This window comes from Prionailurus bengalensis, chromosome A1 (assembly GCF_016509475.1).
Source record: "Prionailurus bengalensis isolate Pbe53 chromosome A1, Fcat_Pben_1.1_paternal_pri, whole genome shotgun sequence".
In the NCBI taxonomy this organism is placed as follows: domain Eukaryota; kingdom Metazoa; phylum Chordata; class Mammalia; order Carnivora; family Felidae; genus Prionailurus; species Prionailurus bengalensis.
This window is the reverse complement of record NC_057343.1, coordinates 181,565,001-181,577,833: the sequence shown is the minus strand read 5'-3', so window position 1 is coordinate 181,577,833 and position 12,833 is coordinate 181,565,001. Positions and strand designations below refer to the sequence as shown.

General features: G+C 47.4%; 1 protein-coding gene across 3 annotated transcripts in view; it reads left to right on the top strand.

The window, feature by feature from the left end:
* Positions 1 to 12,833, top strand: part of WWC1 (WW and C2 domain containing 1) — a 155,180-nt gene that overhangs the window by 137,268 nt on the left and 5,079 nt on the right. For all 3 annotated transcript variants that reach the window (XM_043596305.1, XM_043596319.1, XM_043596312.1), the window contains 3 exons: positions 2,626 to 2,740; positions 3,974 to 4,138; positions 9,590 to 9,682. In XM_043596305.1, coding sequence (XP_043452240.1) covers positions 2,626 to 2,740; positions 3,974 to 4,138; positions 9,590 to 9,682 — 373 coding nt within the window. The remainder of the gene's footprint in view (positions 1 to 2,625; positions 2,741 to 3,973; positions 4,139 to 9,589; positions 9,683 to 12,833) is intronic.

Genomic DNA, 12,833 nt, shown 5'->3' with positions numbered 1-12,833 from the left:
AGTACTTAATCAAGAATACATACGTGTTTTATTTTAGAAGATACTGCTAAAGTGACTTCAGAGTGTAAATTGGCTGCTCTGATGTCTATTCCCTGCGGAGATATGCCTATTTTCCATGCCTTCACCAGCACTTGATATTATCTGATATCTATATATTTTGCCACTCTAAAGGGTGAAAAGATGTCTACTTTAATCATTTTTCTTGACAATTGAGTTTGTTGTTTTTTTTTTCCTTTCCAGAAATATTTAGATCAGGTTCCCGGTCAAAAAGAAAAGACTTCCATAGTCATTAAGCACTTACAGTGGAGTTGGACAGCCTTGGATTGGAAACCTGGCTGTACCACTTCGTGGTCTGTGACATGAGACAAGGCCTGTCAACCTCCTGATCCTCAGCTTTTGAATCTGTAAAATGGAGACGATAATTGCTTTCAGTGTTGTTGTAAGGCCTTAGCATAGCACCTGGCGCTTAGTAAGCCTTCATTAAATGCTGGTCAATGTGGCATCTGCCATGTTCTTAGGGAGGTGCTCTTTGTGTGTTCCCATGTTCAGTGGTCCTTTTATGTGTAGATCAAGATGATGTGAAGCAAGGGTGGGAGAGCAAGGAGTCTCTGTTAGCACTGGTCCCCATCTAAGAACAGGGGAGGTTTTGGTCAAGCGACTGGGGCTGGAGATCCAAGATCTTTTCTCCCCATCAGGAAAATCCCAAGGGAGATTTTATTTTTGTTCACAGTCTCACTGAGCCAGCTGATTGGATGTCCAATTCTCTGCTTTTGGCTGGAATTCCTTTGACTCAGTATGGCAACTCTGTCTCCTGCTGATCAGAAGCCTGGCAGTTATGTATGTCTTTGAGAAGTAAAAATGGGACTAAAGAAAAATTAGCAATTAACAAATGCAGTCCCTTTGCCACAAGAACTCCTCCCAACCCTGGAGTCTGAAGGGAAAGAATCATTGTGAAAGATATCACCAAAAATAAACTCTTTGCAACAAATGGTACCAGAACACCATTGGATATCCATATAGAATAAAACCTTTGAGCACCACATACAAAAATTAATCTGAAATGGATCATATAGTAAAACTATAAAACTACTAAAAATATAAAAGAAACTCTTTGTAACCTTGAGACAGGCAGCGATTTCTTAGGCAGGACAGAAGAGACACAAATCATAAAAGAAAAAAAACTTGCCAGGTTGGACTTTATCACTGCCAAAGTTCTTTGGAAGATACTATTTAGAAAATGAAAAGGCATGCCACAGACGTGGAGCAAATATGTACAAAGAGTTCATATCCAGGAGATGTAATGAACTCTGACATCTCAGTAATAAAATGACAACCCAAGTTTTAAAGCAGGCCACATACTCTGACAGATACTTCACGAAGGAAAATATATGAATGGTCAGTAAATGCAGGAAAGTGCAAATTAAAACCACAATGAGATATGAACACACCCCCAGCAGAATGACTGAACTTCGAGACTGACAATAGCAAATAGAGATGAGGAACTGAAATTCTCATAATATTGTCGGTGGGAAAACCAGTTTGTCAGTTTCTTAAAGGGGTAAACCTATACTTACTGTATGACCCAGCTCTACTCCTCGGTATACATCTGTTACGGTCTGAATTGTGTCCCCACCCACCCATCCAAATTCATATGCTGAAGCTCTGACCCTTGCTCATACCTCAGAATGTGACTGTAATGTAAAGATGGGGCCTTAAAAGAAATGAAGAAGTTAACATGAGGCCATCAAAATGTGGGTAGGTCCAAATCTGGTATGGCTGTTGTCCTTGTAAGAGGAGGAAATTTGGGCACAGAGAGACATCAGGGATGTGCACACAGAGGGAATACCACTTGAGGACATCAAGAAGGTGGTCATCTGCAAGAGAGAGAGAGGCATCAGAGGAAACCAAAGCTGTCCACATCTTGATCTTGGACTTTTAGCCTTCAGAACTGTGAGAAATAATTTCTCTTCGTTAAGCCACCCAGTCTGTGGTATTGTGCTGTGGCAACCCCAGCAAACTAATACAATAGCCAAGAGAAGTGAAAACCTGTATCTACATAGAATTGTAGGTGAATGTCTTTAAGAAGCTTTATTCATAATTGCTAAGAAATGGAAGTCATTCAAGCGTTCATCACCTGATGAATGGCTATCTGAATTGCGATCTGTCCATTCTATTGGGAATGCTACTCTTCAATAAAAAGAAGTGAACAGGCACCAACATAGTTCAGGGACAAAAGAGCACACACTATCTGATTCCATGTATGTGAAATGTTAGAAAACTCAGATTCAATCTGTAGTGACAGAAAGCTGATCAGTGGTGGGCTTGGGATGGGGACAGATTAAATAGGAAAGGGTACAAGAAACCTTTCGGGGTAATGGAATGTTCTGTATCTCAAGTGTGGCAATGACTACACAGGGGAATACATGGGTCAAAACTCATGAAACTGTACAGTGATAAGAATGCATTTTGTTGTATGTCAAATAGAACTCACTAATTTTTTTGGTTTGTTTAAATGTGTCCTCGGTTGTGAAAAGGCTTGGAAGCCCTGCCCTGAGGGCATTTAAAGACAGGTGAGCAGCTCAGAGTGGTCTCTGGGCAGGTAACCAAAGCTCTTTGTCATCACAGGAGGTACGAGGAGACCAGCGAGAACGAAGCAGCAGAGGAGGAAGAGGAGGAGGGAGAGGAGGATGTTTTCGCTGAGAAAGCCTTGCCGCATAGGGATGAGTGCCCAGCATTAAAGGTAGGCAGAGCCAGGGAGGCAGGAAGGGCTGTCTTGGAGAAATAGCCCTCAGTGCTTGAGTCCAGGCATTCCGAAAATGCTCCTCCATCATCAGGCAACAGGCCCTCAGGACAGGGTGACCTGCAGAAGGTTGCAGAGGAGTGTCCTGCCTGTATTTGGGGTCATCTCTGACAGTGAACCACAGGAGGCTGGCTCTCCCCTCATCTCTCCTGCCCTCCACAGCTCCCCTGTTTCTCTGGACTGACCTAAAGCTTGGCAGCCAGATGAGTCTGGCTTCTGATGCTGGCTCTGCTACCCTCTTGCTGTGTAGTCTTAGGCAGGTGTTTTCATCCTTCTCCAGCCTTCATTTGCTCATCTCTAAAATGGAAACCATAATACTGACCTTGCAGACCAGCTCTGAGGTTTCAGAAGAATGTATTTCTTCATTTGGATCTGCCCAAAGTACACTAGGAAAAAGGAGTCCAGTCAGTTTCCCCTCACCACCTCCTTTCCTGCTGCACTTAGGGTTACACACTATAACCAGCTTCACTCTCCATAGAGGTCTCTCTGTTTTTTCCACCAGCAGGAAATAGAGCACCCCATGGTGTGCAGGCAGGGTTGGAGTTGCAAGTTGTGCACTGCACAAAGGTACCTGGCCAAGAGGGGCTGGAGAAGAACTTAGGGCTGCCTTCCAACGGCTCCCCACCAAGAGGCCATAATTTCTCCAGCCAAAGCAGGCACCTTTTTCAAAATTCTAGAAAGCACTGTCTTGCCTAACAGGACCCTGCATTTAGATGTTGTCGTTTGTCTTTTGCCAGTAACTATGAAAGGATGGTAGAAAACCTGAACACCGAGTTTAAAATAGGAGATTTGCAGGTTCCCTCCAAAATTCCAGGAAAGCACTTGGCTGCAGCAGGGGAGGCCTTGGATGTGGCTTTGTCAAAATGTGGTTGGCATATAAGTTCTGAGGGTATGAAGTTGAGGACATCCATCCATATACTGCTCACGTGAGCTTGTTTGGGGACTGAATGTGCTCCAGCCCACAGGAGTCATGGAGGAATAGGGGCCAGCACTTGGGGCCTTGGACACTGTCCTCGCTGGCAGGGCCAGGGCCTAGGAAGCCCCCAACTATGTCTGTGGGCCAAAGTCCACATGACAGGAATGGGGATGGCTGGGGAGTCAGCCCAACAAGTCTTGGGCTGGGTGGCCGATACTCTGTGGACACAAGTGGCCTCAAAGCTCTGACTTCTTCAGGTGGACAAAGAGACCAACACAGAGACCCCGGCCCCATCTCCCACAGTGGTGCGGCCCAAGGACCGACGGGTGGGCACACCATCCCCAGGGCCGTTTCTTCGAGGGAGCACCATTATCCGCTCTAAGACCTTCTCCCCAGGACCCCAAAGCCAGTATGTGTGCCGGGTAAGCAAATGTGTGGTACTGCCCTCCTCCCAGAGTATCTGCTTCCCATAGAGTGGTGAGTGTTTTCAGCCTCCCAGAGTTCTGGGTGCAAGTTCTGGTTACCCTCACTTTGTCAGGTATCCTCAGGCAAGCTAATACCTCAGCTCATGTGGAATTAATAGACTGACTTCAAAGGATTGATTTAGGGACTGCATTAGAGAAAGTGTAGGAAAAGCTTGGTAACCAGTACGTGGCCAATTTTTAATAATTCCAACCAACTTTTCCCTCCTTGTTTACATCCTGCCCTTCCCTTCTACACGACTGCTTGCTGAGGTCAGACTGACCCCTCACCATCCCTGAGCCGGCATTTCTTCCCCACTCCCATGGCGATCTGGTGTGCAGCCCGAGGTTGCAAAAAGGCAACGTGCCCGTACCATTTAGTCACAAGTTTGGTTTTAATTGAACCTGTTGCCAACACTGAAAACTTAGGGAAGGCAACTAAAAATGAAATAAAAATGAAGACATTTAACATAAAATTCTAGTTTCTCTTGAAAAAAAAAATAATAAACTGTCTGGCACCATGGGCCACACATGGTCTCATGGCAACAGCTGGCTGGAGCTAAGCAGTGGGGCAGCTTCCCTTAGATGATTGGAGAAGAGCAGCTTTTAAGTTCCCTCTGGTCACCTGGCCCTCTTTACCTATTTTGGTTGCTAGCCTTCTCCTATAGGCTGCCCTGGAGTTCAGAAATCCTGCAGGAGGCTCTTTCCCTCACGCCTTTACCTGTCTATCTCATTAGTCTTCCCCTTGTAGGCCAGCCTCCATCTTTCATCCTGTAAGTGAAGGGTTTGAGCGCTTACCACATCTCAGGGGTTCCCAACCTTCCTCAGGGATGGCACAGATATGACACATGCACACCTTACCTGAGTCCTGGGCTCAGTGGTATGTCAACATCCTTCCTTCCCCTCTGCACAGAGAACCAGCGAACAACAACTAGAAGCATAAGCAGAACCTTCCTTGTCTAGTGTTCCAGTAAGTCATCACAGAAGGAAAGGCCCATGGAACCCGCCTGCATCAACCTGTCAATTAACCATCTATGTTATTTGGGAAGGGGAGGGGATATTGAGGGGCATTTTCTTCTTCCTTTTTTTTTTTTAAGCTTATTTATTTATTTTGGGAGAGACAGAGTGTGAATGGGGGAGGGGCAGAGAAAGAAGGAGAATCCCAAGCAGGGTCCGCACTGTCAGCACAAAGCCTGATGTAGGGTTCGAACTCACGAAACTGTGAGATCGTGACCTGAGCTGAGATCAAGAGCCTGACACTTAACCGATTGAGCCACCCACGTGCCCCGAGGGATATCTTCGATGTCTGATATTCAGTATCCAAAGCCAGAATTATATTGGAGAAGCTAATTTTTTCATAATATGGCACTGTAACCAACTTACTAGCTACTTGCCAGTTATTCCCCACGTCCCTCCTAGAAATAACAGAAACCCCTCCCTTCTGTGTCAAGCCTCTAGCTAATCGTTTGAGCTTGTCAGCATCTGCCCATTGGCTGCCTATCTTGAGAAAGGTACAGAGTTTCCTGAAGTCACTGAATGTAAGTTTGATGTTAGGGAATTCCTGAATCATAGCTGAAGAAGAGAAAAATCCCAACTCATGCTGCAAGTGTGAATAATTTGAAAGATTTAGAAAAGCCCTTAGGTTAATGGAGAACACCCTCTGTTTTTGGCAAAATTGCTGTTTTTGTGACTGTGCCCTGGAATTCAAACACAAAGTGAAGAATGTCACTTGACAGAAAAATCACACCAGAAGAAATGATTGATTCATTCTTTTTCATCAGAATTCGAACGCAGTTGTAATTTTGTCAAATGGAAGATAGAAGGTAATAACTCTTGTAAAGTGTTTCTCTCTTCCAACTAAAGTCTCAAAGTTTTTTCCCCAGTACTTACTAGTAAGATTCTGGTCCCCTGTTTGGATGGACTCCCTTTCAGCAGCCCTTTCTCAGGACTGGCATTTTCACATAACAAGGAGTTCTGATCCTATTTATTAAGCATCTATAACACACCTAGCACGACGGTGGGCCCTTCCCATATTTCATTATCTGGACCAGTTTCCAACCCGGCAAGGCTGCAAATTAAGAAATTCCTAGGCAGCATGCATCACATGCAACAGATGGGAAGGGCCTTTCGTATGGCAACACCACAGTGGCATAAAGCAGAGAAGCAATTACCATTAATTTTTGTGGAAAATGTTTTTAGCCCTTCCAGAACTAAAAAATAACCTCTCTTAGGCTTTTCTGATGCCTTACGATGCATCCTGCTAAAAGATGCGCAGAATTAATGGAGATGCTCACAGACACAGTTCAAGGCTGTGGCAGCCTGATGCTGAGATGCTCGGTGTGGTCCTGGGGAAGGAGCTCAGAGGTGCCCCTGTCACATTCAGGGTGCCGCTGCCTCCATGAGGGCTCACTGCAAAAGAAACACTAGGTGTTGTTTTATCTTTTTGCCTTTTTCATGAAAGTAAAAATCCTCCTTCACATGTCTTTCAACTAGTGAAAACAGACACCAATGTAGGTCTTTTGTAAAAGCAAAGTGGCATAACATGCACTTTCAAAAAGCAGGGATGCGAGTATTTTTCCTTTTTGCTTTCTGACTGTCCCACTTCAGCCGCAGGTTGTCTCTTTCTTGTAAAATTTTACTGAAGGCTGCAAAAAGAGGCCAGTGGTACAACATCCTGAATTTTTCCCTATCACTTCCCTGACCTGAAAACCCTGATGGCATGAGGTCTGGTGACAACTTAACCCTCTGTTTTGAACCCACAAAATGAATATCACCACACTCCCCACAGGAAATACTGGGGTCTGTGCCCCAGCCTGCCCCCGGTACACAGCCAGCTCCATGTTTTCCAGTCTGGGACTCTGGCACTCCACTTCCTACCATCAAGTCCTGTGCCAATCGGGGTTCTTAATGGCAAACAGTGGAAACACACTGTGAGCAGTATATGCAGGAAAGAATTTCCTGGAAAAGAAACTGAGGAGCTCACATTTTCATTGGAAGGTTGTAGAACCAGCCTCAGAAGTCAGGCAGGAAGAGGGGCAGGCCAGACCACAGCTAAAATCATCCCACAAAACCAGTATAGTGAGGATAATACCAGTGCTGCTGCCAGACGTGGCCCAGCTGGTCCCACTCCTGCCACAGGGTTCAATATCGATCCTTCCCCCTGAGAGTCCTGAACCTATAGGAGGCCAGGGAAGCTGTGGTTGCTGCTGCGGGCACCACTGCTCACCAGGGATGGCTTCTCCCTGAGATACTCCCAGAAGGGGCACACTCATTGAACAAAAGCAAGTGGTCTGGTGAAATCTGAGAGGCACAGTAACAGCATTGGGTCCAGCTAGCCAGATTATGATTCAAAGCCTGGGCAGTTGCAGGCAATGGACGGAGCCTAGTCCCACGCCTGCTTCTAGCTGCAAGTGAGACCGGGAAAGCAAGACTGGCGCTTCCAGCTTCCTTAGTGGAAGGTGGGCTTTGTCCCCCACTGTGAGTCAGAAGGTGGGGATTTCCCCACCCATGGAATGGAGTTGCAAATGCTAATAAGCACCATTTCCTTATAAAACAAACATTTTCTGTGTCATCTAATCTCAGCAACAACTCTGCAGGGCAAATCATGTTTACCCCATTTCACAGATGCAGAAACTGAGACTCAGAAAGTCAGAGTACTGTCCTCTGGGTCACACAGCTTATTAGGTGCAAATCCAGGGGTCTGACCCTAGAGCCCACAGCCCTTCTGTTACTCAGAGCTACCTCCCAAAAACTTCCCTTGCCCTCTCCCAGGGTACATAGGAATAGTTTACTTTGCTGGCCTGATGCCACACTTCTGCACACCAAGTGTCCTCTGCTGGGTATCTCCCTTCTTTGGTCATCAGCACAGCCTGTGTCATTTGGTTAGTTGCCCTGGATTGGTCCCCTACTGAACTTGAAGTCCATGAGCATAGGGACAATGTGTTCCACTCCCTGCAGTTCTCCACGACCCCTGTGTATTTGACACTTGCACAATCACCAGCAGTGTTGTCACATGTGTTGGTTGGCTCATCCTGACCTGATGAAAACAGGCCTTCCAAAATTCTCATTCCTGAACTAGCTGCCCAGAACTGTCAATTATTTCACCTCTTTGTTCCTAGTGTCCCTAACCATTACATGGAAATAATAAAGCAACAGTATTCTCTACCATGTCTGAGAGTAAATGCAACCAAACATCTTCACATAAGGAAAAATTAAGGCTAAGGACCTAATGTAGTTTTCATCACTCTTTTCTAACATCATCTTTAGTCCCAGAACAACTATGACATAAGGATCAGTTGTCCTGACCGGTGTTTCTAGTTGGTATCACACACATTCCATGAGTGCCAGCATTGGCCTGGAGCAGTGTGGGCCAAAGCCCCCTCCTGGTATGAAATCCAGCTAGTCCGTTTGTACAAATCCACCCCAGTCAAGATGGCCCACCCCTCCTTCTCTAGATCCTTTTTATCTCTGAGCCCTCCGTGCATCCTGGGGGCCAGGAGGGGACCCAGCCTTAGAGTCAGATTGACTGGAACTTGAACTCTTGTTCTGATGCTCCCCAGCCATGTGGTTTGTAAAAGTGTCTTAATCTTCCCGGGCCTAAATTCCCTCCATTGGGATTGTTTGAGGATTAAATATAACTGTCCATAAAGCACATGGCATGTATTGTTACTGTTACTCTGTTTCTGATTCTGTAAAGACTGCCTCCTGCAGTAGCTTTTGTCAGTTACATCCCTGGGGTTGCCCATGTCCATGTGCGTCTGCACTGCAGGACTATTAATATCATTATCACTAGTACTTATCTGTAACCACAAAAGCAACGACACAAACACTCAGGAGAGGACTGAGAAGTGAGCAGACAGCTGCCTGCCAGAACAAACAGGCTCTGCGGCATCTGCCTGCGGCCATCCCACCACCTCGGAAATGTAACTTGAGAAAGAAGCCTGTGCCCTGCACATCCTGGGCTGGGCTGCCCTTCCAGCCTCCCTCTCCAGTCCTCCGCTGTCTGGGGCACTCTCAGTAGAAAAGCGTCCTTCCTGATCTCTGGCCGTGGAGGGGGAGTGTTAGCCCTCTGGGGAGAGTCCAGATAACTGAGTGATTGAAGGGAATCTGAGGAGGGCAGGAGCTCACAGAGCCGGTCTGCCCGGTCTTATCTCATATTTCATATTTCTCATGTATCTTGACAGCCGCTCCATTTGAGCCATCAAGGCGGGCTCTACAGGTGACAGGGAACAGTGGATGCGAACAGGCCTTGGTGTCGTAGGTCCGGGGGGCATGAGATGTTGGCGTCACACTGTCTGGTGTCAGCCCCACTGTGCTGCCAACCACACAGGAACCCCAACACCCTTCTGGCCCCAGCGTGCCTTCCAGATGTACTCTGGCCCCAATTAACTTCCCAGGACTTTTTTCCTGCAGCTGAACCGAAGTGACAGTGACAGCTCCACGCTGTCCAAGAAGCCACCTTTTGTTCGAAACTCCCTGGAGCGGCGCAGTGTCCGGATGAAGAGGGTAAGACAATCACCTCAAAGCCGTTTGTACACCTGCTCCGCCATCATTCCCACCCCTCACGAGCACAACCCCCATGTCTGACCATTTCTTCTTAGCCACCGGTTTGAACAATGTTGCTTTTGCAAGCCTGATAGTGTTTACCAACTGTAAAGCCTGTGTAGGCACTGGGGAAGGTTCCAAACTGTAAATGTAACATTATTATGATGACAGATAGGTTAGATTCAGAGTATGGTACTTGGCCTTATCTTCCAGGGTAGAAATCAAAGTCATTAAGAGCTAACCAACTCAAAATCTCACAGTCACTGATGGAAGCCTGCCCCTTGCTCCACTCTGCTCAGCGTGACATCCAGCTGACCAAGCAAAGGTTCTGACAGTCCTCCCTGCTGGCAGAGAAGCCAGACACCTCCAAGCAGCAACCGGGAATGGGGAGGTGCAAATGGGTTTCTCTTGGTCCGGCTGGAAGAGCACTAGGGAGAGGCCATGAGCTGCCTTTGCAGAGAAGGTCCCACCTTGCCTGATGGAGGCTTGGCTCAGAGATGGGGACCGAGTGGTGTTAGGCAAAGGACTGGCTCCTGGTATGGACTTTGTTACCAGTCAGAGCTGTAGGGGATGCAGACAGCCCTTCCCACTCTGGGCTTTCAGCACAGACTCTACAGCAGCTCTGGTGAGTTTGCAGAACCAGAAGAAGCAGGAGTTAGAATGTCAGAAAGACAAGCAGAGGGTGCAAAGCGAAAAGAACATGCAGGGAGAGAGAGTACCAGCAGCACCAAGCACAGGAAGTTCCTGCGGACCTGCTGCAGACAGAAGAGTCAGGAATAGGACCTTTGTCTATCATCACCACCCCCCAAGGCTCCAGAAAGAACTAGAGAGCACAGGAGAAAGAAAGCCACAGGGAAGGGCAAAAGTGTTGGTAGCAGGGGCCTGTGGACATGGCTTCAGGTGACAGGGATGGCCCACCGCCCACCTGGGAACCCCCTCCTCCAGCCCTGTCTGGTGCTGCAGGGTCTCTGGAGCACCAAGAGTCCTCTAAGGAGGTTCCTGACAGTGCACATTTCCCAGGCCACACTCCCAGACAGTCTCATTTGGTAGCTGGGGTGGGGTCCTGGAAACTGCATTTTGATAAGGCAGGTGTTCCATGATCCACACCTGGAGAAAGGGCTCCATGGAAGCTCCTACCTGCTCCCCCTGTGGTTCCTACAACTCCATGTCAAGGCAGGCCTGCACAATTTCCCCCTCTTCACCTCTTTTTCCCTTAGCCAATGGGAAGACTTCCTGACAGAACCCTTGCTGGATCTGAGCCCACATTTCCTTCAGATCCTAACTCTGTTCTGAGAGGCAGGAGAGTCCCGAGGCTGGGCCAGGGCCCTTGGGTCCTGCAGTCCTTCTTCCCCTTGCTGCCTGAGCTCTGTCTCTCTCTGCTTCGGCCTGTCCAGGCAGGTTTCCAAGGCTGGACATCAGTCAGAACAAAGCAAAAGAGCCTCATGAGTTACTCTGAGAACTTGAGTCACACAGATCACTCAACTGAATTTCCTGACCCTGCTCCTTTATGAACACACACTAGATGATGGTCTCCCTCAAAGGGAGAACTTGAACTTGTGCACTGAGCTGTTTCATGGTCCCAAAAGTATGCTTGCCAGCCTTAACTGAGGATGGCTCAGCTCTGGCAGTAATGTCTTATGTGCCATCTCTCAGATGAATCTGTTAGTCATTATGTTTGGTTTCTGTTGCATAACACATCGCAGCAAACTTAGCAGCTTAAAATGATACAAATTCAGGATCTCATAGTTTCCACAGGTCAGGAATGCAGGCACAGATAGCTGGATTCTCTGCTCAGCATCTCATCAGGCTAAAATCTAGGTGTTGGCGGACTACATCCTCATCTGGAGTTTGAGTAGGGAAAGATTCACTTCCAGGCTCCCCCGGGACATTGGCAGAATCCCTTGTCTTTTCTTGCTAGATGCAGGAAATGGATGAAAAAGTCATCCTCACGTCCTTGCCATGTGGCCCTTTTCACAACACACATTGCTTCTTCAAGGCCGGCAGGAGATCTCTTTCTAGAAAGGGCCCAGTTCGCCTCAGTGGATGAGGTCAGGCCCACCAGGAAAGTCACCCCTTAATCATGGGAGTGCTATCCCATGGTATTCACAGGTGCCCCCAGCCCTGAACTGAAGAGGGGGCATTATACAGGGAGGGCGTGCCTGGGGTAGGGGGTGGTGTTGGTGGTGGGAACCTTGGGGCTGGCTTAGAATTCTGCCTCCCTCAGTCAGCCATTTTTAAATCATTGTTGTTTTGTGATAAGAGAAGGAGAAGAAACGGTTGTATTACTGGGGATCTCGTCCATACAGATAACTGTATCTCTATGGGTATAAGAAGAACTCAGCTCAAATTTAGCTGGAGAGTGCAAAGGAGAATTCACTGGCTCATTAGTGGAAAACCCCAGGATGCTGGACCTGCAGGCATGAATTGATCCTTTGTTGAGACAGTGTCCTCAAGCCCCAGTCCCCCTCTCATGGCACTGCTCCCCCCAGATAGCTTAATTCTTTTTTTTTTTAATGTTTATCTATTATTTTTGAGAGACAGTGCAAGCGGAGGAAAGGCGGAGAGAAAGGGGGACAGAGTATCCGAAGCGGGCTCTGTGCTGACTGCAGCGAGTTCGACGTGGAGCTCAAACTCACAAACCACGAGATCATGACCTGAGCTGAAGTCAGACACTCAAACAACTGAGCCACCTAGGCACCCCTAGCTTAATTCTTAAAAAGGGTCACACCGTATGGTAGGAAAGATGGCCACGATCAGTTCCAGGTTGATATCTTTTGGCTTAACAAACTGTGTGTAAAGGATGCTCTTTTTTTCCATGGCTTTTTTTTTTTTTTTAAGCAAAAGTGCCAGTACTGGAGGTTATTGGCTAGGCTTAGATGATACCCCTGAAACAGTCACTGAGGTTCTCACTGCCAAGTTTCAGGTCACATTCCTGTCCCTGAAGTCCTGTATGAACCACCATGTAGGTTGAATGTGAAGTAGGAGTGGATCCCCAAGGGAAGATGAGGGCACTGTTACTGCAAAGGGAAGCAAGTGCTGGACAAGCAGAACCAACACTCATCCGTTACGGGAACATAAAGTTGAGACCTAATGTCTGCCCTCAAGGGAGCTC